The following is a 22,825-nucleotide window of genomic DNA, read 5'->3' on the forward strand; positions in this document are numbered from 1 at the left end:
GCCCCTGCATTTCTGGGGTCATTTCCCCCGCACTGTCCCCGCAATATATGGCGACTTCGCTTCACAAAATGATTAGCCCAGTGTTCATTCCACCGGCATAGTGCTTTTCCTGAGATTACTGATCAGTTCTCACAAACAGCTTGTCTTGAAATCCCCGCATTAGTTTTACGGGCCTTGTATGCCACCCAAAAGCATTTTGCCGTTCAGTATGGGCACATAACAAAACTCCGGGGCAAGTTATAAAAGGGCCGGCATTGCCAAGGTGAATCGATGGAATCTTCAGTCAAGCCAATTGCTCTGCAGAGATCTCTAGTGGGTCTTCAAAGATGATCAAGTTACTCACCTTCCCCGTGTTAGCGGCTCTTGCTTTGGATGTCTTTGCTGTTCCTACTCACAGCCCTAGAAACTTCGCCGACTCGGGTCTACTTGTCGAGACAACTTCAGGGTCTGTTAGGGGCTTTGTCAACCATACTGCTCCTGAAGTCCGACAATTCCTCGGTGTACCGTTCGCGGAGCCTCCCGTGGGAGATCTTCGCTTTGCCCGGCCGCAGAAAAAGAAGCATGGTGGAACCATCAAGGCATTTTCGCTTCCTAATTCTTGTATGCAGCAATTTGACATCAATTCCTCGACAATCTACACAGAATATGAGTCGGAATTCTTGATTAGTGGGGGCAACTCGGAAGATTGCCTCTATCTTTCTATTTGGGCGCCCAGCCTTGACACTCTTCAATCGCAACAGCGCCCCCTGCCAGTTCTGCTCTATATTCCGGGAGGTGGCTTTACTAGTGGTGGTCAGGCATCTATGTACAAAATTCCTGACAAATGGGTTCAAAGAACACAGTCCCATATTGTCGTTATCATGAAGTGAGCTCTATCCAGGTTGGATTTTATACTCTCGGCTGACATCTCTTGATCAGTTATCGCGTGAATGTTTTTGGCTTCCCCAATGCAAAGGGACTGGAAGACCAGAATGTTGGGTTTTTGGACCAAAGACTGGCGTAAGTCAATCACAGCCATCCTGGAGGATCCTTGACTGACCCATCAATAGTGTCGAGTGGGTCCATGCTAACATAGGAAATTTCGGCGGCGACCCGGAGAGGATAACCCTGTGGGGTCAATCCGCTGGAGCTGGCAGCGTTGCCGTTTATCCGTATGGATATCCCGATAACCCTCTTGTTGCAGGTTTGATCGCAGACTCCGGGGGTCCGGGTATTGTGAGCGGAAGTGATGTAGCCCACACAAACTTTACTTTCTTTGCTGGTCTGGTTGGATGCAAGGGGCTCAGCGCTGAGAAGGAACTGAGCTGTGTCAGAAAGGTACCAGCTCAGGCCCTTGAGAATGCGCTATCGTATTATTCTGGCAATGATACGTTACCGTCTATCTCGTTCAAGCCAGTCATCGACAACAAGACCGCATTTTCAAACTGGACCGAGCGCATATTGGATGGAAAGGTTGCCAAAACGGTCAGTAGACAGGCCATTCCCCACTTGAAATATAAGCATACTAACGCGTTTTAATAATATAGCCCATGATCATTGGTAGCAATTCAAATGAGGGTGCTGGCTTTGTGTCCTTTACCCCTAATGGACCCGGGGATCAAGCCCTAGCCGGTGCTACTAAGATTATCAGCTGCCCCGTCGCATCAGAAGCTAAGAACCGCCACCTTGGCGACCTTCCAACCTATCGATACGAATATGCTGGCAACTTCACAAATATTTCCCCTCTGCCTTGGTTTGGTGCCTATCATAGTTCAGAGCTACCTCTGCTCTTTGGAACCCATTCTGAGTATGGTGGCGCCTCAACTAAGTTTGAATGGGAGATGAGCTACGCTATGGAGGCATTATGGCTAAGCTTTGCCGAGGATCCCATGCGTGGTCCTGTCCGTGCAGCGCTAGGAAATATTGCCGCAAATCCGACAACGGAGACTTTCTTTTCCTGGCCGCAATTTGCGCAGGGGTCCGCTGATATGTTACTGTTTGCGAAGGACAACAAGTTGATGCAGCTGGTATCTTCTAAGAGCATTGACACTTCATGTTCAATGTCCTAGTTGATTGTCATATCGTTTTCGGCAAGAGTAACCGAGACCTAGGCACAACATGCAATTCAATTTCAATAAGGTCTTATCCTGTTATCCTACTCCTGAACGCCACTTTGAACGCTCATCTCCTTGACTTGATTAGCGTCCGCGTTGTCTCGGGCAAAAATAGTAAATAAATCCTTTTCTCGAATATTTTTTCCTTCTAGCGGATGCTGGCGGGTTAAAAACATTAGAGCAACCAATCATTTAGCTCAAAAGGCCGGTGCCTGGATAGTTTGCTAACTAAATCTAGCAAACGTCTCCATCTAATTTGGCAGAGTGGATACAAATAGCTTTAGCGTGGAGCCAAGCTTCGCAGGCTTCGCAAGCTCGCCTCGAGTCTCGGAGCTAAACTCACAAGTTCAATTGAATCTGGCACAATTTTATGCGCTAGGCTTGAACAAGCATAGATGGCTTCTAATTACAGGTGGAATCATCGATAGATCTCTTAGCCTCGCTTATTGACCTCCCTAATCTTGGTTTCGTCGTCAGTGAGCTGGAATTTTCAATTTTCATATTAAGACATGGAATGGACACTCTCATTCTAAATCCCTGATGACGTTCGATTATTTGTTGTTCACTTTTCATCTCACTCACTAGCTCGATTGCATTCGCTGCACCGACATAGCCAATCGGCCCATTCGGATCGGACCGAAGAACCGTGTTGGCAGGGCACACAACACGACCATGATGACGTCCTTACTTCCCTTCCTCCTCATCGCTTTGGGTGGGTTACTCAATCTCACAAACGCCGAATATACCGGCACGGATTGCAATCCCCTCAACAAAACATGCGACGCGGATCCTGCCCTCGGCACCGAGCATACATGGCTGTTCAACTCGACCCTCGACAGCGAGCTATGGGACATGAGAACCGGAACACTGGACTACACATCTGAGGGAGCAGACTTCACGATCAAAACCGAGAATGCGTCGACCCTCCTGGTATCCAACTTCTACATCTTCTTCGGAGTAATGGAAGCGCACGTCAAAATGGCCAAAGGAGCCGGCATTATCAGCAGTGTGATCTTGCAATCCGATGATCTGGACGAGATTGACTGGGAGTGGGTGGGATACAACACTAGCGGGGTTCAATCCGACTTTTTCGGAAAAGGAAACACGACTACCAGTGACCGAGGCGGATACCATGCTGTTTCGAATGCTGATACCGAATGGCACAACTATACCTCATACTGGGATAAGGATCGCCTTGAATGGTGGATCGATGGTGATCTGGTTCGCACAGTGAACTACTCTGAACCTTTGACTGTTTATGGCAAGAATTACCCGCAAACGCCATGTCAAGTAAAGGTCAGCAACTGGCCGGTTGGTGTTAAGGGCCAGTCAGTTGGTAATCTCGAATGGGGCGGTGGTCTGGTCAATTGGACGAATGTACCATTCACCATGTCGGTACAGAAGATCCGTGTGCAGGACTTCCATAGTGGGAAAGAGTATAAGTACTCTGGGCATACAGGAACGTATGAGAGTATTGACGTAGTCAGGTAAGTCTTTCGATACGAAAGAGCAGGCTTGTTCTTGTTACTGACTTGTGTGTATAGCGGCAACTCGACCGCAAAGACGCAAATCAATAAAAAACCAGCAGAAACCTTGGCTCAGAAATGGGATGACCTCGGAACCGGAGCACACATTGGGGTTTATGCGGGTGCTGCCGTCGCAGGTGCCCTTCTTATCAGTGCATTTGCGTGGTTTTGTATTCGCCAACGGCGAGATGGGAAACTTCAACGCGCGCTCCACGACGGTCAAAATGATGCGGAGCTCATTAATTTGGCAGAAAACAAAATGAGGTGGAGGCAAAGTGAACTATTCCGCCAGAACCAGAAGTATCAGCCAGTTCCTTGACGAGATCTGCAAAGAACAATTCTTGTATCATAGTTCGCCTTTTCATATATACTTCTAAATGGAGTAAAAGTTTCACTGACTGAGATGTCATGTGGACCTGTCTCACCTGGTGGTATCAGCGACGTGTCTCGATTGCAGAGTAGAATTCTTCGGGCGAGATGGTGTTATAGCACACACCTTCCACGAGGCCCAATGCGGTTGTTTCTTGGCTAAGGATAGTCCATGCTCAACGGATGGTACGTGGACTTTATTAGGGTTGCTACTTGTGGGGTTACAGTCAGGGGTGATTTGCCGAGGTTTACAATCAGACAAGGGGGGAGGAAAGCAAGAGTTCCCCATAGTGAGGTGGCGCTCATATTTAGTTATTAACGAGTTACTATAGAATACCAAAGTTCGACCTAACGCGACAATTAAAACCAAGTGGAAACAACCAGCAAAGTGGGAATCTTTCTGGGAAGAAGCCTTGGTCCCCGACCACGCGGATGAGGAGCGTCTTCCTGAAAGACTTCTCGCATTTAGGAGTCGATGGCAGTACACTATCCAGGTCGGTATTGTTAGTTTCAGGTGTTGACTTGGAAGGGGAAGCGTGTTCTTACCTTGCCGGAGCCCTCGGGGCAGCAAGCAATGATGTTCTTGCAAGAGGGACCCTCGTTGGTGTCCTTGGTCTGGGCTGTAGGATGTTAGGAATTTGCTGGGCGAGGACAGTGGGGACGGAGTGAACATACCCAGGACGTTGAGGTCGTCGAGAGCGCTGGTCTTAGCGCAAGCGGCATCGTCGTTGCCGAGGAGGCCGTTCAGGGCGCCCTTGGCGAGGAGGTTACCGAGGATACCGTCACCGGAGATGGTCTCCTTGGAGTCACAGCAGGCAAGGTCGCCGGAGGTGCACTGCTCCTTGGCGCCACCGAGGGCGGCGGAGTGGCTGAGGCCCATGTTGGTCTTCTCGGCAACGGGGGCGACGGCGGCAACGGACATGGCCAAGGCCAGGATGGCGGTGAAGCTGGTCATCTGCATTTTGATGAATTGAGAGTTTGAACTTGGTTATAGGAGTGAGAGAGAGATGTGAAGTGTGATGATGGAATATACAACCGGGATGATGAGAGGTAATTTATACGTTTGTGTTGGACCCCTATGGTCCTTTTTTGTGACGTAGATACCTGTAATAGACAAGGAATGTGATACGGAATCGGTCCTCCTGCTACTCCCGAAGTAATTTCTTACTGAAATGGTACAATACTACGCATTTCCAGAGATCGCCGGGAATGTCAATCCGAGAATCTGGAATGACCAACCCAACTACCGCTTTCCCAGACGATCTACAGCGGTGACAAAGAACAATACTATCTCTATAGACATATTCAGTTTATTGTACTAAGTCAGCTGTCTTTGTAAAACTGTAGCTTGATTTTACACTGTATTGGAATCAATTAGAGTTTGTGGTCATTTCTATACTTAGATCGCCTTTACAGGTACATGCATAATCTACACACGATAAAAAAGCGAAGGGTTTCAAGATGACGATTCGATCACACACAAGCCCGGAAGAATCGAAATGAATCATCAATGAGCGATTCCGTATCTCGATGGTCTATGTAAGTGGTGGCGATCTGACTGTGTTCATGATACCCAGAAGGCCCCTTGTGCGGAGACTAAGGTCCTAAATGGGAAGCGGGTCCAGGGGCAACGAGTCCTCAGCGAATGCAACGGTCCCAAAAATAAATGTTCCGACCAATAAACATTATTGAGATGACGCTGCGTAGCTTAGCTGAACCTCCCCTGCGACATTCGCATCGCCAAATTCCGGAAAAAGTTTCCAGGAGCGCGCCTGGACAACCCTCTCCGCTTTCTTCATGAAACCCAAGCTCTTACATAGGCAGGGATTGCCGTCTAGACTTGGGATCAGGCACTACGGCATTTGACCACGATAGAATGCAGTAAATGAAACTCCCCGCCTAGATTCGGGTTGATCAGCATTCAAATTTCTACTATGGGTTGACCAAGGTACTTTTGAATCGAGCTTGCTCAAACACAGACAATCATCTACGGGGTACTCTAAAATTAAACGAGTCATTGACATTCATGTGCCGGTTGCTGTCACCCTAGCTTTCCCGCCACTATCAAGCCTGAGGCTGGATCAAGAATGCTCCAAAGAATGCTGATCGGAGAACACTTCGAGCTCAGCGTTGCTAGCCCACTAAGTCAAATTTGGTCAATGCTTAGTACTTTTAAACGTTTCCTGCTCTCAATTAGGTCGTGATAAAATGTCATCCTGGGTCAAACTGTCTTCGCGTCTACGTGGTTCGGGCCTAGCCTCACTTTACAGTGGCCTTGGCTATTCAGAATTCAGATCTTCTCCCTCTCTGGCTTTCCAAATATCTACTCGCTACCACCCAATTACGTATACCTTGCTTATCTGGTCAAGACATTTAGATATTTGAGTTTGCTGGCAAACTTCGCGTGTCCCAATGAGTAGTGATGATTGAACTTGGCGGAAGATCGCCTCTTTTGAGGGCACGACAGCTAAGCAGCTTTTGTACCTGCCCAAAATGTGTACCAAACACCTGATCAAGAGGCAAGGGTCACCTCCTGGCACTGTTGTTGGGCTTTCTGAGAAATGATTCATGTTACCATGCGGAATTTTCTCTGTCTGGTTTCTTTCTACTAATGTCGGTGGTCTAATGGTATTGACTTAGATCCGTCTTGTAGAATTCAGTAGCCTTGACCTTTCTGTGGTCATTTCCCACGGGGAAGGGATGTCAACTTAGAACAATGGGATACTCTTGAGTGTGCGGAAAGTCTAAGCAAAGGCCTTCATAATGTTGCAAGACGTGTCGTTTATACATATATATCGTAATGTTCTTTCCAATGACGTTGTTTGCTTGTTACATATGTATCGCATTTCTCGTGCTACGTATTGTGTAAAAGCATTCATATTCTAATTGCTGGTTCTTGTTTTTAATTTTAGGTAAATTGATTATATTAACCTATTTACTTTTTTTATGGGAGCTACTATATGTCACTCCACCCAACAAGGACGCCACAAGGAAAGAGCAAACAAATCCAAGCCCCAAATTAGTCCTTGTAGACATCTTGTTTCCTCAAGGTCATAATCTATTTGCCGGAGTTGTCGACAGCGATGCACTAATGGGTTCCATTGGTTAGGCTCTTGAAGATCTTGTTGGAGTTATTGGCATAACTTACCTCCTTGGTTCCCTCGGGGCAGCAAGCGATGATGTTCTTGCAGACGGGGCCGGAGTCGGTGTCCTTGGTGGAGGCTATGGCAGACGTTAGTATCTCGTTCCTTGTTTTGTTGTATCGTCTGTAGCAATAACATACAAAGGATGTTCAGGTCGTCGAGGAGGCTGGTCTTAGCGCAGGCAGAGTTGGAGTTGCCGAGCAGGCCGTTGAGGAGACCACCAGCGAGGAGGTTTCCGAGAATACCATCGGCCTCGGTCTCCTCCTTGGAGTTGCAGCAGGAGATATCGCCGGTGGTGCACTGGCTCTTGGCGTCGCTCATGGCGGCAGAGTCAGAGAGCTTGGCGCCAATGACAACGGAGGCCATGGAGAGGGCGAAGGCAGCGGTTCCGATGAACTTCATTTTGAAGGTTTGATTGAAGTGTGGTGAGATGTAGAAGTAAAGGATGAATTGATTTGGGTTGATCTGGAAAAGACATCCAGAATTCAGTAACAGCTTTATATGATTTCGACCTGGAGACCCGATGCCGCTTTGATCAGGTCTAGATGGAGTCTTGTCTGTTTTCATCAGAGACGAAATGTTACATATTCCCATTGGAGTGTGTCTAGAAAATTTCTGCTGTCCGATTTTGCAGCACTGACTTCCGCTTTTGGATGAGTATGATGGGGACTGCTTTTGGACCATTGGAAATTTAAGGACAGTGTTTGAGCATTGGCCAATCTGTGTACTCGATCGATCAAATGGCCCACTATTTCCAGGTCTAGATGTAACGTTCTCTGTCCTTTGGACCACAAGGTACCATATAGTACTCCTGAGTCTCCACCTGCACCAGCCAACTATTGTTTATTAAGTTTGGCCTAATATAGCGTCCGAAGGGGTATCTGGGGTGAAGATTTTGATGATCATGACGCAGTTTCAACACATTGGACAGCAACAATGTCAACTTAGTCAAAGTGTGAGGACTAAGATTATCTAACCTGGCCCGGATATAAGTTTTCAGCTCTGTAGGACCCTCTTAGACTGTCGCCGGTTCTAGTTTACTGACTAATCATGACGTCAGTACCTGCATTTGCCGCGGACCTGACCCTTAAAGAATGACTGTTGCATCTGTATACAACTTACTTTGTAGCTCTGGATGAAGACTCCAAGTAAGGGTCCACTTGACACAGTAACTATATGCGCGATTTTATAGTTTCGGCTTACATTCAGAGTTTGTCCTTCTAACGAAGTCCAAGTCTTCCTCTACAAGTCATTAGATGAACTCACATTCCACAGTGGCGTACGCATTCTTCACGAGATCTCAGAAAAACAGCCTTAGCCAATCATTACGTGTTCAAACCAAGACAAGATAGTCCGTGTGGTGGAGCTCAACTTGGTGATCAATTTCTTTGGACATCGGGAGCAACCGCAAGCGGATCTATGTAACAAGACAAGCTACCAGAGCTTAAGGGCCACGCGCCAAGAAAAGTAACTCCATTTTTTTTTTCTGAGCCCTGAATGGTCTGGGCAACTACTGTCTTAACTGCAGACATCCCACTCACAATTACCGAAGTCTCATCGAAATGGATGTAATCTTAGTCAATTACGCGTATAACGGATTGATTAGCAGAAAATTCGAGGTGAATGGAATAGTAATGTGCTTTGTTTTGAGTTTAGAGTCCATGCGACTAGTTATGAGCGTAGCAAACTCGATATTTCTTTTATGGGCAGTGAGACACTAGCGGATATATATCGGGCATAGTAGTTCTGTGCAGGACATCCTGATAGGGCTGTTTCAGCATTGACGTTTGGATCAAGAACACTGTAAACAACAGACGGCAGACTTATTGAAAAGAAGTTATCTATAGACTGTCTCCGTCCGTTATCTCCTAAACCCTTAACGATGGCTGGAATAAGCATTTGACTTCGACGGTTGGCTGTTGTAATTTAACGCTGCAGGTGGCCGCGAGTGTCCTCTAGGGAGGATGCGGGACTATTCAGGGTGGTGATAAAAGGCAACAGGCTATCTCCGTAGTACTAGACTACGATCGGCTTCCACGCTCCTCCCTTTTCAACTATACTGACCTAAGTTTCCAAAACTTTTCGCTAAGGACTATATTATCACCCGTAAGTAGATTCCTTCTTAGAAATCGGCTTATCAACGCACTCGTGGCACATAGTATCAATCACTCCATGTTGTATATAGCCCTCAAAGCCGGTCCCGATGATAGTGCTCCTCAACCTACACTGTATTATCCACCGTTCCAGCACGGCTCCCCTCCTGTGGAGTTCCTGCGTCAAATGTCGCGTACTCTCTGTCCCTTTGCTTGAACTAGACTGCCTATCACCCTCATCATTCTGATTAATACCGACCCGACGCAACCCCAATGACAACCCCGGTCTCACCTCCCCATCCTTCAAACATTGACCGTCCATTCTTCCTCGAGTGTTTACGCGACCGCGACCGCGACTGGCTTGCTCCCGAGGAGGATTGGTTGATACACCCGCTGGCCTTGGTCTGCGGAAGCTCGAGCCCGATCCCGTCGGCGATCTGGGTTGTGGTTAGGCTAGAGTGCAGGCCGGCGAAGATGTGGTAGAGGGTAGGGACGCAGGCGATTATGATGGCTGTGAGTATCATTGTCTGGCCGATTGTTTTCCAATTGACAATGTCCCCTATATAATTGTCAGATCAATTTAATGAGTTAGTCAGTGAGTTATTGAATTCGAAGGAGAAATCCCTAGAGTTTGTGCTAAACTACCTTAGGCGCAAAGAGAAGGAGTAGAGGATCTTCACCCGTTTAGGCCAAGCTATCTGGACATTCCGCATCATAATAAATGACGAGACAACAATAATAATCTCTGTGAGGATGTTGAAGACTGCGATTGGGTAGAATAGGGCTCCCTGTTCCAGATAAGATGAGGTGTTGAGTGAATTTGGACCCGGTTTCTTAGTGTATAATGACCTCTCCGGCACATCGCTCGGGGGAGTTTAGCCACAGATCGGGCAATTCGCACCAGAAAGCTATCCTCAACATTGCGAATATCGACCAACTGACAACTATACCAGCGGTGACAGCACAACTGCTATGGAAGGTCTTACTCGGCGTCGACTTCAACACCAGCAGAATGGCCGAGGTTTTCGAAAGCGACAAGACAATGCGGTACTGGATGGCAGTAGGCTAGCCCTAATTGGGAATTTGCTCTGCCCTATGACAACTCTAACCCCGATGACGGGAGTCTTTATGGTCATATTTCCAGGAGGTTGCTTGCTGAAGTAAGTCACTTTTTCTTCCATAAGGACCGGATATAATGCTAATAAAAGAAGCTCTCTTCGATATTTTTAAGTCTAACTGGGCGGGGTATGGATGCCAAGGTCCACGTCCTGTGAGTAAAATACAGCCCCTCCCCCCGAAACTAGGGCTGACACATCTTACTTTTGCTTATATTTCCGTGACACCCATGGACAGCATTTTCATTCTGAAATTTGTTTCATGTCAGATCACATATCCTTTGCTAGAACTTGATCCCGAATATGGCTACAGACGAGAATACTGAGTTAAATGACGCTGTTATGAAAGAGTTTACCGCTGCCGGGTATACTCTGGACCACACCCAAACGATAATTGATCAACAGGATCAGCTTCGTCTTGAAGGTCCCAGCGAGCTCATATGGCTCAGAGTCAATCGCATTTACCTGGATCCGAAAACCTTAGCTAAATATCGACTGCGCTGGAAATGGGATGAGGTAGGCATACCTTTTCTTGTATACCCCGTCTCAATGATTTGGTAGGAATTGGTCATTGACAATACTTTTAGGAGGACAAAAATTACTTAATAATCATGGAAACGATCAGTGAGGATTTTCAAACCGAGCTATTCGAGCATACTCGGCGTTTAGGTGAAGCTAAACGGAGGGAGATGAAATGGTTCACCCAAATTATTGTGCGTAAGGATAAAAAAAGCAAATAAAGCCCCATGAGAAATCACATGTCCGCTGAAGGGAGGTGTGATCTGTGTTATCAATTTGATGCTGCGAACAGAATTCTTTCAACCGTAGGATTATTGGGTTTAGGGGAAGGACATAAGGAACGCAGATTGATGTAAGAGCACGATACTGCCGTCACAAATTATCAGGGCATAGTTCACAGCAAGACCTGAGATATCGAAAGTTGCTGCCCAGCCTAGCTAGATCCTCGTGTCGTGATCAGATTTCTGTGGTTACATTATTCAAGGCCCACGGTTGGAATGAGTGTCATGTTTGATCTAATGCTTAAGCGTATGTACTGTGTATTCCCCCGGTTCACGATAGTCAGTCAATTTCAACTAGCTCTATGAATGCTCAACTTTCCCAGTTAGGCGTAGTCTGCACCTGCACACGTGATTGAATGGATGACCCCGCTGTGAACCGAGGTCGTTCAAAGAGCATCTTTTCCGCTTGCGCTTTTGGTACAATTTTTAGATCTTTCAAATACAAGCTATCTATGATCGGAGATGAAGATATGGCGCCTCTAGCTTTCGACTTTCGGAAATTGAACAAAAGGTCCATTTTTGTACGAAAAACAGACTCCTCGGGCCTCGACTCGGTGCTTCCTCTCGATAACCCTCAGAAATTCAAAAATGGGACTTCGTATATCGAAGACGCCTTTTCAATAGAAGCTGTTACGGATATAAAGATACCTCCCGATGATATTGGAGGGGTATGTTTGCGAACTGAAAGCATCGATCTGGCAAATGAGATTCGAAAGCCGGAGCTACTTCGATGGACGTAAAGACCCCAATGCGATCAACGTTGCACTTATGAGACTGACAGTTATATGGCTCTTTAGTCATTTGTCTAGTCAGGAGATCGAGCTTGAGACCTTCATCGTAAATGAAATTCATCTTCTCTATATGCGGGTTGAAAGAGACTGACATTTACGCCTCTACGTGACAGAAACGCGCTTTACGGGCATACGGAACTGAAAGTCAGACGCCGTATGCAAGCTGCTCCGAGCTTGTTGATTTCATATCAAATTCTCTGGAAGAGCGGTCCTACCAGGGCAAACGGCTACGGACCGGACTTGTCATCCGAGACTTTGAAGACCATCCGAGCGGAATCAAATTCACTTTCTTGGCAATGCCATACTTTCTGCTACAGCGGTTGCAGCAGAGAGGGGTATCTTCAAGCTCAAAATCTCATTGGGTTCAGCCCTTGGTTCAATCAGCCTATCATCTTGATTCATCTGTGGCCCGAGAAGACCAACAAGCCATCCGGAATTTGTATGATGGTAACATCCATGAAGCCCTTCATGTTCCACGGCTTTGGATATTGACCATGGGTCATAGTATGTCGCTTTGAATATCCCTCTGGTGGGTTTCTGTCTAGCCTCGAAGAAGCGACATAGAGAAACACCCCTTATGATGCACCATTTCGTCGGCTAACAAACCCCTAGAATTCATAGCAACATGCTCACCAACAGCCCTCTATAATGCCAAAACATCGTACATTACTACATCAATGATTGGAAAGGCGGCTTCTCCCTCCATGATCAGATTGATCTGGGGTTCAGGATTTTTCTTCTGTCTCAGCCGCACTAAATGCGAAGTGTGGTTTGTAAGTATTTCTGTTGCGTTCCCTGGCCGTATCGTGGTAGTGATCTAACAATACAGAAATTCATACACCAAGTTTCATACACACTTTCTGAAGCTTTCAATGGCTCGATTTCAGTTGGTAACCTCGTATACAGACTTCAAAGTGATGGCAGTCGCATTGAGGGGCACAACTGGGAGTCGGTATTACAATCCCATCCGGGTGATGAGCCATTGTGCATCTTAGTTCAACCCGAGGATCCTGAATCATTGGAGCTAGCTCCGCTTGCCATTGCGCTGGAAGGGGATTATTCAGGGGAATTTTCGGACAACTTCGAAGGAACAAGACTTAATGTGAAAATTTTGAGTTCACAGACAATGGATGCGTATGGATTACCCTTCCAATGGGGTCCCTTCCGGTCGGGGGTAGGATTGTCCCGATACTACTTACATCTTGACAAAGAATACTGATTAGAGTCATTTTTCATAGGCGGGCAAGGATCTCATCATTCCCTACAAGCTCACGGACCTTGACCAAAAGATTCTCTGTGACCATACAAGGCGTTTCCGCGCCAAGGAAACCAGATTCAATGCTTCGCGTGTGGTGCCTTACAATGATGAAAGCCCGCACTACGTTCCCCCCGAACAGGTACTTGAAGCGGTAGAATGTGCGGTTGAGGTTGAAAGCGCCCACACACATCATTCGGAATTCCACGTTGCGAAAGAAGAAGTCGATGGTCAACCCTCAGCAGGGAGAACTACCCAGCCCATCCTCAGATGGCCAATCAAACAAGAGATTTGCAATGCAAACCCCATGAAAGATGTACTCAACCGTCGGGATTTAAAGCCGAGTACGGCACGGAAAAGCCTCGGTCAACCAGAAAGAACTTCAGTGCATGGCCTGGCGTCTTCACATCAGATGAAAGCTTTGGCGGCCCACATGCATTATGAACTTCTCTTTGTACCTTCTCGTAAGATTGCCAAATTCTACAATGACTTATGCCAGAAGACAAAAGCAGACATTGAGACTGAGCTCGTTGGGCTCTTGAACAATCATCACGTCAACACGCATATTTTCAAGCTTGCTTCATCATTTTTTCATCATGTCAGTGGGATTGTAGGGTGTTTCATTGACGAAGACTACGATTGCCTGGTCAAGCGAAAGCTTTGTGCTGCAATTCTTCTCGTTGTTCATGTGAGTTCTCTGTTAGGCTGACAGAAATTGTGTAGTCCCATTCTAATAACATACACCAGTCATTTCGAATCCCTTTTTCCGACCCACTTTTCTCATTTCATTACGATATTCTCTCTTTGCCGCTGCTTAAAGTCAAAAATATGATACAGGCGCTACAAAATGGAATCCCCAGTACCGAGTGCCGCTATATTACACGTTCCATGGCGAGCGCATTTTCCCGGATCTTGGTACTTGTTATCCAGATATCATCGCAGGCATCTAAGCTTACGGAAGCATATGAGCACTCCAAGACATCCAAGTGCCACAATTCTCACATTGGCACTTCATCGTCCTCAAAATTGAAAGGCAGCAAATTGGCACCCGACGAAACAGATAACATGAGCGATGCTGCATCATCTGATGAAGAAATAAACTTGACAAAAACCACAGCAGCACCAAAGAATACAGCAGGACCTGATTTCCAAGAAGCCGATTTCTTGAATGACGTCAAGATTAGTATAAATCGGATCTTGTCAGATCTCCATCAAGCGCAGCACGAATGCGGCGCAATACTTTGTTCGGAGGACGGCATTGAGCAGGGCTACGGCATCATAGACTCTGGACAAATAATTGCTCTTGTCATGAAATCTATCATCCAGGGGCATTCAACCAGCAACCAAATGCGTACATTGGATGTGGTGGACATATACGCAACACGCACAACCCAGCTAGTAAGTCTGATATCAGTTAGTCCCACACTCATCTAACCTGAACATTACTTAGCAACTTGAAGCCCGAAATAAACCGAGGAAAAGTTTGCTGATAGAGATGAACCTCCTGAAAGAGGAACTCGTTATCATCACTGATAACATCCGCGACCAACTCGGCTTGATGGACGTCCTGCTTGGAAATGAATCGGTTGGAAACGGGTCGGTTGGATATGATTCAATCAAATATGATTCAGATGGAAGTGAGTCGGACGACGATAGCCATTACTTCGGTAATCAGAGTCTTTTCCATTCATTGTATGCTGTCAATCAAGGGAAGCATTCAGTGGTCGACAAAGCAATTTCCAAAATTCTCAACAATATGCAAACTGATCTTCAAGACAAGGTGGCATTATGTGATGAGTTGACTCAGCGCGTTGCACTTTTGGAACGACAGGTACATGGTCTTTCTTCTTCATCCGCAATAACTGCATTGTACTGATCAGGCTCTCTGAATCGCCTAGGTTGTTCAACGTGTTGACATTATGCAAGAAGACCATGGCAAAGCCATTCTCATCTTCACTATCGTCTCGGCAATATTCCTTCCTCTTTCCTTTGTGACCAGCTATTTGGGCATGAACACATCAGATATTCGGGACATGGAGTTGAGCCAGGCATTGTTTTGGCAGGTGGCCATGCCTTTCACTGTGGTGATAGTCTCTCTTGTTCTCATAGGGACATACAACGCTGACCGTATCGTGGGGTGGTTGTCCCGGGGGTCAAGACTTCCATAAATTCTTTTTTTTTTTTTTTTTTTTTTTTTTTGATATTCAGGCCAATGTAAAAGGAGCGTGAGAATAACAGGCAAGATAAAGAGTCAATGGGAATTGCGACACGAGGGTAACCAGCTCAGAACTATTATACAAAACCCTTGGCATTGGCCCAAAACATACCAGGCATGATCATTTCATCTGCTTTGATCCATTAGATACCTAGTGAATCCATTTATCGGCAAAGGGCTCAGATATTGACTTGAGAAGGGTTTCTTTAGTCATGGCGCTCTTTGGCCTTGTGATCAAAATTCTTAAATAATCAGCAATATGTGATCGGATTGGAAGTTGGCAGACAAAAAATGTGAGTAGTTCAATTGCACTTTTAGCAGTTCTTCAAACAAAAGAACGTCCAATACACGGACCATCTTAAGCCCGCTGCGGCATCGGAGCTCTTCAAAAAATCGACCTTTTTTGAAGACAAGTTTGTCTTGCATACAATCTTCACAGCCTGTAGCTCAGCTTGATCCTGTGCAACTGGACTATGCCGAGGACATAGTAAAGGAACACAATGGCAGAGGGCCCGGAATATGATAAACCTACGCCAATGGAGGAAGTTAACTTAGTAGCCATGTCGGCTAAAGTAATCGGAAGGTCAGTATAGCACTCGTGCAACGAAGTTTATTTCTCATTTAGCTTCTAATCCAGCCTGTTGCGCACTCAACCTTGTCATCCCCAGTCGCATGATAGTAAAGCGGCCACCACAATTGGTACATAGCGCCCATTACTGCTACATACGACCACAGGGTGTGGAGAACAGGGCTTCCCGTCCGCTCAGCCGTACTTAAGCCACACGCCGGTAAGTTAGTAGTTAGGTGGGTGACCACTAGCGAATCCTTACTGTTGTATTTTTTTTTTTTTTTTTTTTTGTTGGACCCTGTTTGCTGTAAGAACAATTTTTGGACACCATCTTCATTGGAGGAGAGATACTACTGCACGAAATTGGGCGTACTTGTGGAATGGTGACTTAACCTTAGCGATCGGGGAAAACACACAAATAAGAAAGCAAGAGGCGGAAAACAAATCAGGGTCGGTAGGAATCTGCATTGTCCCTTAGAGATATCGCCATCGAGTGGGCGCGGCCCTGAGCGCAAGCCCCACTTATCCAACGCGTGGCCTGCTTCTTTAGCCGCGGATCCTGTCATCCCAAGCCTGCTGGCAAACGCATTCTTTTTTTAGGGCGTCGAATTTTTTCTCACTAAGCTTGAGCTGTGGCTTGTTTTTGTGTAATCAGTCTTTTCTTTTCGTGCTCGATTGACTCTAGTTAATAGGGTAGTGCTTGTCGTTGTTTCGCACAGCTAGCTATACTATCAAACTGACCCGCTCATAATCCACAACCACAATGCTTGACCATTATGCCCAGAATGACCACGGGCGGTTTCAATCGGAAGCTCAAATACCGCCATCAGGATTTTCAAGGGCCAGCCAACCACCCGCATATAGACCGTGGGGTGAAGAAGTTGGAGACCAATACTCTAGATGGGATCCTCGAGGATGGTCCTTGAAGAACAAAATCTTTCTCGCGGTCGGAATAATCATTGTGATTGTTGCCGTTATCGTTGGAGCTGTTCTAGGCGTGCGAGCCAACCGATATCCCAACTACTCCTCCTTGGACTACAGCCTGGTAGACACCTACTCGGGGTCATCCTTCTTCGACAACTTTGAATATTATACCGACGCTGATCCGGCAAATGGATTTGTTCAGTACGTTTGTTATCAATATGTGAGGCATGGAATTTTGTGCTGACTTTCTATCTAGATACATTAGCCGGGCCAACGCCGAGTGGCTCAATCTCACATACGCTGATAGCACATCTGCCATTCTCAGAGTTGACACGACTTATAATGGAACAGAAGCTGCCAGTGGGCGCCAATCTGTGAGAATTACATCTAACAACACATATGCCGATGGTCTTTTCATCTTTGACATTCTGCACACTCCATACGGTTGTGGAACATGGCCTGCATTATGGCTCACAGACCCCGACAACTGGCCTGCACATGGAGAAATCGATGTCGTGGAAGCTGCCAATAAAGGTGTTTATGGGAACCAAGCCACTCTCCACACATCTGAAGGGTGTTCAATGGGCGTCAAGCGCAAAGAATACGGCACAGTGCAGAACAAGAATTGTTACTACGAGGCGAACGATTATTCGGGCTGTGGCGTGAAAGGAACTGAAAGCACCTATGGGCCTGAGTTCAACTCAAACGGAGGCGGAGTAAGTCACAATTCTGTATACCCACACTCGTTTCATCCATCGTACTGATATATTGTCTTACTAGGTCTATGCGATGGAACTTCGTGATGCCGGGATCCGAGTTTGGCAATGGGCTCGTTCCAGTATCCCATCCGATGTGACCTCAAGCAGTCCTGACCCATCGACCTGGGGTGAAGCCTTTGCAGACTTCCCTAATACGGATTGCGATATGGGATCTCATTTCAAGAACCAGAGCATCATCGCTAATATCGATCTTTGCGGTGATTGGGCTGGTGCAACCACGTACTATACTGATCAAAGTAGTTGCTCTGGTACCTGTGAGACATATGTGCGGGACAATGCTGATAAGTTCAGTACCGCTTACTGGGAGTTCAGCAGTTTCAAGGTCTACCAAGCTACTTGATCTTGTGGCGCTGGGCTTTCAACCCTTTCTGCTATTTTAGCGTCTTTTTGTATCTTTTTATATTAGATTAGCTTGGATTCTTAGGGACGAATGTCATACGAATAATTTCCGTCGTTATACGGGAACTTGATATAAGTTTCAAGATGTATTATTTTGAGCAGATATCTCGTCAACCTGGCCAGTGAACAAACCCGTCGACGTGACAGCAAGCTGCCGCATTCCAGGCTTATAGATGAGACCTTTACTGCGAAAGACTGTCTGAAAGTCAACCTTCCTTAACAGAAAATTGGAAATCTTGAGCTACGGGCCATTGTTAGCTGGGTTCAAAAGACATCATAGTATCACTTACGCTTCGCCATCTTCAGTTTCGCCATCTCACGAGGACCGGCCTCACCTTCTTCCAGACCATTGCAATTCTTACCTTCCTCAACAGTGCGCCATTTCCAAATTGGCGTGAACCTATTGGGGACTTTCTCTAGTTGATTTTTGACATACTGCAATAGAATTTAGCCTGAGATTGACATTCCACTGGAAGCAACACAGTACTGACTTTTCCGAGAACTGGAAGGAACTTAAAACCATGACCACTATAAGCCTAAGCTTAGAAGATGTTTCCGCATCGGAGGCAAATTACTTACGAACCACCAGTACAGATGAAAAGCGAGTCAGAGTATCCAGGAACGTAGTCAATCACGAACTATCATCTCTCAGCATCTTGATTGACATGGAATGTTGGCTACTTACCTCATTGTCAATGCTATCTGTGTACCAGCATAGCTAAGCTTTCGTCAGTAAATCGTGGTTTCAAATGATAATGAAAGAACAAACCCGGCTGTCAGTGAAACCGATATCCCTCAACTCTGGAAACAATCTACCGATAACTTGCTTCATGAGATTGAGACCATAAAGAGGCACGGTGTCTATGGGCTCGGGGCTGTATTTTGTGCGCGGAGTTGAGATACAACTGAAGTCAATCAGCAGAAGTTTTGGAACTTAGAGTATGTTTTCCTATTAAAAAACCCACATTTCTTCCGTTGGATGGGGTCGGAAGTTGGTGAACTATTAATGAAAAAGTAAGTCAAAGATGCAGAGGATGAAAAAGAAAATAATGACCTTTCGAGCCCGGAATCCGAACTTCAATCTACCTTCTCGGGTAATAGGGAATCCACCTCCCTCGTAAGCCCTGAAAATACTGGTTACTTAGAGCTCAGATCCAGTGTATGATCGACTTACCCATCACCAACGCCCTGGATGAACCGCCACACAGGGATATTGTCTGGATGAAACTTTTCCCTAAGATCTTTTCGGTCCTCCGGTATACCAATAAACATGACTGTTCCCATCGTGGCTTCGACAGAACGATGCGCTTCCGAGAGAACGGCCGAGGTCCAAGGACCACCTAAACTCGATTGTTAGCTAGATATTACTTCCTCGTACGAACTGAGACTTGAACTGACAAGCAACAACAACGACATCAGCTGAGTGAATCAATCCATCGCGCGTTTTTATGCCCGTTACTCGCTTGCTAGTGCCTTGGTTCTCGCTGATCAACTCTTGAAGTTCCCCCTGAGGTCGACCCAGGATAAACTTGACACCTGCCTTTTCACACAAGTGGCGAGCGTACACACAAGCCTATTTCAAAAAGTTAGAAGTCCCTGATAACGAGGGTGTTGTGACTTCACCTTGTCAGCAAGTGTGATCCCAGAGCCCGCATCGAGGAACCCATTTGTAGCACCATCCTTGAATTTGTCAAATAGGTGGTATTTTTTGGCCCATTCTGGACCCAGCTCCTTGGCTCGCTCAAAATCATCCTTGCTATCCTATGTTTGCTGTTAACAAAAATCTTCTGACAAATCACTTGATAACACACCTTGATGAATTGCAAATCGCGGAAGCTGGACGCTGTATCCTCCATCACGCGCAAGTTTTCAAATATATCGTTCTATCATATCGAAGCCATCAGCCAGATGATATACGCCACATAAAGTGAGGAGTTCATCTTCCGGAGTTACGAGGATCTTGAGAACTTCTTTTGGACTTACGTCACAGGAATGGAAAGAGGCACTTATATTAAGGACTACCTCTTTGTCGACGACTTGAAGTGGAAGACCTTCTCCGGGTAAGCTTGAAAAGTAGTGAGATCAATGTCATGCTCGCAGTCTCGATCTAATCATCGGTACTGTTTCCTCTCCTGACATGCTAATTCGTCAATATATCCCGTTACTTGGTTCGAAGGGTTGATTTGTCCAAGTGGTTGCCAGATGATGCACTTCCGGCGATTTTCGCCTCGGACTTGATTGCTGGAGAAAAGTCGATCGCCTGGGGCAATATCGAAGCACGGAAGCAGATCGAGGAGATGTTGCAGTTGGCAATGGAAAGGAATGTGCGACATTGGGTAGAGGAAATGCCAATGGGTGATGCCAATCAGGTTATTTCGCATTTGGAGTATGATTTACCTGGACATCGCTAAACTCTCGTCTACGATAAGCGTCTGAACTATATATCTTTTTGTCGGTTATCGTTGGTGGTAATGAATCAACAAATTAAGGAGTCTTTTCACATTTTAATTCTTCAGAGGCAAATATATTATTATTGTCAGAACATATAGCGCTCCCCGATCACCGGATAAAGATAAACATGGTGGTGACTCGAAGATATCTTCGCACTCACTCTTCTTAGAGTCGTACTGCAAATAATAATCCTTTTCAAAAGAGTTGACCAATCACATCCGGTTGTAGTTCAGTTGGTTTAGAGCGCAAGACTGTAATTGTTAACATTCATCTTGAAGTCGGCGGTTCGACTCCGCCCAACCGGATCTTTTTTTTTGTACTTTTAATTTAGTCGCTCCACTTTTTTGTTATGAGGTCTTGATGTTTTTTTTCTATCTAAAGAGTGTTTGGATCAATTTACAGATAACGTATCAAGGCAGTATCTCGGCGTGATGCCAGAAACATCATAGAGCTTTCATAAGCCTGGGAAACTAGCATTCATAGATGTCGAACGCCACCAGAAAGCGTGACACGTACATTCAAACAGAACCTGTGAGAGTGCCTGCCCACAGCCACGGAACACATTTCATTTCGCCACAATATCGCTCAAAGTGTAATGAAATGAAACGGTGAGTCACAAAGGGCGAAATGAGGTCATGCATTGTTTATGGTGGAGGCGGCCTTTTTAACAAGAGACGATGGCACTTATTAGATCTATTAACTTATATATAACATTCATTTCAAAATGTCTGAGCAGCAGAAGAAACTGGCGAAAAGCAAAGTAAGACACCAGCTTATTTTTCGGAAGTATTGTTTGTTTTACTCTGAAGGTGCTCACTGATAGAAATTTCTTAGATAGCGAGTCGGTATGGGGTTATCCCTATGAGGGAAAAGATGTTCCCCGAGGAATCAAGAGTCTGAGACCCAGACATACAAACAAGACCACTCAGTTCTAATAATCAAGGCAGCACCGGACATACTTCGATTCCGGAGACTTCGCTCTCAAGTCGGCCCACAAGTCATCGGAAATATCCCAGCAAAGCATTGGCACTAAGCACCCACAAAGGTCCAATATATCTCATCCGTTCTGTGCCGTTCCTAGTTCCAGTAATGTCTGCGAGGACGCGAATGACCCAATCCAGGCCCCGAAAGAGACGTGCCACAGTCATCTCCAAGATAAAGGCGAGCCAGTTCGCCAGGAAGATGAGGCCTGATATGTAATAACAGATGTTATGGTTTGGTTTTACTGATTCAGTGATAGCCCCTTTTTGGCGGAGCTCTCAATTTGTTGAGCAATAAAAAGGAAAGGTAGAATGTTGCGTGTGACGCGCACCTCAACTTAAAGATTTCAACCTGATGAAAATGAAATAGATTTAGCCTAGCCATGTGTATGGTTCCCAAGATAATTCAAACTCAAGGATTCGGAGTCTTCCTGCACGTTTGTTCTGCGAGGCAAGGCAGTCCTAGAATAAACAACCATTCTTCTAGAGTACGAGCTCGTCGGTTGAAAGTTAACAACAAAGAGATGATAAGAGCGGGGCTAAAATAAGGGAGCAAAACATGTATAAAACAATGTAATGGTTTTGGGGGTTTCGTATAGGAAATAATCAACCCTTGACCTGTTACAGACTCATGTTGTGTTGACAAGGCAGATAAAGAATGCCTTTGCCGGAGACTAATAGTCAATGGCTAATATAAATCACTATCGGTAGGTCACTCCTTAGCATTCATTTTATCTGTGATGTTTGCAATGTTTGTATTTGATCACAGCAGGGGGCCATTCCGCGATACTGTACAATATAGTACTCAGGCTTTTGCAGTGAACACGAATGAGCACTAATAAAATCTAACATTGCAGATAGATTTAATGTGGATACATCCACGGAGTATAAATGTGCACCAGTGTAGGTACATGTTCTCCCCACTTTTGGTTCGTCCGGCGACTTAACCTTATTTAGCTCGGGTTTGCCGGGAATAGTCAATGCCGGAGCTCGGCCGGAGACTCTGCACATTTTGTATGATCTTCCTATGGTTCCGCAGTAGAAATAGTAGGGCATGGAAAGATATCTCCCATTTCTCCGGCGACTCTCCAGAGATCATCCGTGAATTCTCTGATGGGTAAGAAACAAAGAATTTTGATTCGTGGAGAATTGCAATTGCACAATTTTGCCGATATCTTAGCATACAGAAAAAGTTCAGCCTTCAAACGGACTTAGAACTGATCAGTGCTTCTGTGTTTGGCGGAAGGCTAAGCATTGGACGGCATATTTTTCTGCATCTTATCTCTCCAGGATCACGTCGACTGTGCCAAAACGATTTATAGAT

General features: G+C 45.9%; 10 protein-coding genes across 10 annotated transcripts; 6 read left to right on the forward strand and 4 right to left on the reverse strand.

Annotated features, from left to right (window-relative positions):
* Positions 1-326: 326 nt before the first annotated feature.
* N7508_000565 (uncharacterized protein) lies at positions 327-2,048 on the forward strand (the record flags this gene model as incomplete). The annotated part of the gene is made up of 4 exons (XM_058458650.1): positions 327-865; positions 919-999; positions 1,050-1,464; positions 1,527-2,048. 4 exons carry the CDS (start codon positions 327-329, stop codon positions 2,046-2,048), a joined length of 1,557 nt encoding a protein of 518 aa, XP_058324872.1.
* Positions 2,049-2,768: 720 nt separating this feature from the next.
* N7508_000566 (glycoside hydrolase family 16 protein) lies at positions 2,769-3,938 on the forward strand (the record flags this gene model as incomplete). Its single annotated transcript, XM_058458651.1, has 2 exons — positions 2,769-3,580; positions 3,638-3,938. The coding sequence occupies 2 exons, from the start codon at positions 2,769-2,771 to the stop codon at positions 3,936-3,938; spliced, it is 1,113 nt and encodes a 370-aa protein (XP_058324873.1).
* Positions 3,939-4,453: 515 nt separating this feature from the next.
* Positions 4,454-4,949, reverse strand: N7508_000567 (hydrophobin family protein; the record flags this gene model as incomplete). The annotated part of the gene is made up of 3 exons (XM_058458652.1): positions 4,454-4,474; positions 4,535-4,608; positions 4,664-4,949. 3 exons carry the CDS (start codon positions 4,947-4,949, stop codon positions 4,454-4,456), a joined length of 381 nt encoding a protein of 126 aa, XP_058324874.1.
* A 2,097-nt stretch (positions 4,950-7,046) lies between these two features.
* N7508_000568 (uncharacterized protein) lies at positions 7,047-7,533 on the reverse strand (the record flags this gene model as incomplete). The annotated part of the gene is made up of 3 exons (XM_058458653.1): positions 7,047-7,076; positions 7,137-7,210; positions 7,272-7,533. 3 exons carry the CDS (start codon positions 7,531-7,533, stop codon positions 7,047-7,049), a joined length of 366 nt encoding a protein of 121 aa, XP_058324875.1.
* Positions 7,534-9,472: 1,939 nt separating this feature from the next.
* N7508_000569 (uncharacterized protein) lies at positions 9,473-9,748 on the reverse strand (the record flags this gene model as incomplete). The annotated part of the gene is made up of 1 exon (XM_058458654.1): positions 9,473-9,748. The coding sequence occupies one exon, from the start codon at positions 9,746-9,748 to the stop codon at positions 9,473-9,475; it is 276 nt and encodes a 91-aa protein (XP_058324876.1).
* A 1,843-nt stretch (positions 9,749-11,591) lies between these two features.
* Positions 11,592-15,353, forward strand: N7508_000570 (uncharacterized protein; the record flags this gene model as incomplete). Its single annotated transcript, XM_058458655.1, has 8 exons — positions 11,592-11,807; positions 12,044-12,434; positions 12,543-12,703; positions 12,760-13,104; positions 13,169-13,873; positions 13,933-14,583; positions 14,636-15,016; positions 15,084-15,353. The coding sequence occupies 8 exons, from the start codon at positions 11,592-11,594 to the stop codon at positions 15,351-15,353; spliced, it is 3,120 nt and encodes a 1,039-aa protein (XP_058324877.1).
* Positions 15,354-15,900: 547 nt separating this feature from the next.
* Positions 15,901-18,011, forward strand: N7508_000571 (glycoside hydrolase family 16 protein; the record flags this gene model as incomplete). The annotated part of the gene is made up of 4 exons (XM_058458656.1): positions 15,901-15,983; positions 16,869-17,093; positions 17,149-17,608; positions 17,673-18,011. The coding sequence occupies 4 exons, from the start codon at positions 15,901-15,903 to the stop codon at positions 18,009-18,011; spliced, it is 1,107 nt and encodes a 368-aa protein (XP_058324878.1).
* A 265-nt stretch (positions 18,012-18,276) lies between these two features.
* Positions 18,277-19,926, reverse strand: N7508_000572 (NAD(P)/FAD-dependent oxidoreductase; the record flags this gene model as incomplete). The annotated part of the gene is made up of 12 exons (XM_058458657.1): positions 18,277-18,311; positions 18,361-18,505; positions 18,562-18,598; positions 18,650-18,708; positions 18,756-18,788; positions 18,840-18,975; positions 19,036-19,070; positions 19,125-19,194; positions 19,245-19,410; positions 19,469-19,643; positions 19,694-19,831; positions 19,882-19,926. 12 exons carry the CDS (start codon positions 19,924-19,926, stop codon positions 18,277-18,279), a joined length of 1,074 nt encoding a protein of 357 aa, XP_058324879.1.
* A 136-nt stretch (positions 19,927-20,062) lies between these two features.
* On the forward strand, positions 20,063-20,481 carry N7508_000573 (uncharacterized protein; the record flags this gene model as incomplete). The annotated part of the gene is made up of 2 exons (XM_058458658.1): positions 20,063-20,130; positions 20,247-20,481. 2 exons carry the CDS (start codon positions 20,063-20,065, stop codon positions 20,479-20,481), a joined length of 303 nt encoding a protein of 100 aa, XP_058324880.1.
* A 764-nt stretch (positions 20,482-21,245) lies between these two features.
* N7508_000574 (uncharacterized protein) lies at positions 21,246-21,714 on the forward strand (the record flags this gene model as incomplete). The annotated part of the gene is made up of 2 exons (XM_058458659.1): positions 21,246-21,281; positions 21,469-21,714. 2 exons carry the CDS (start codon positions 21,246-21,248, stop codon positions 21,712-21,714), a joined length of 282 nt encoding a protein of 93 aa, XP_058324881.1.
* Between the last annotated feature and the right edge of the window lie 1,111 nt (positions 21,715-22,825).

The sequence above is a fragment of the Penicillium antarcticum genome (assembly GCF_028974205.1).
Source record: "Penicillium antarcticum strain IBT 31339 chromosome Unknown utg000001l_segment0_segment0, whole genome shotgun sequence".
NCBI lineage: Eukaryota > Fungi > Ascomycota > Eurotiomycetes > Eurotiales > Aspergillaceae > Penicillium > Penicillium antarcticum.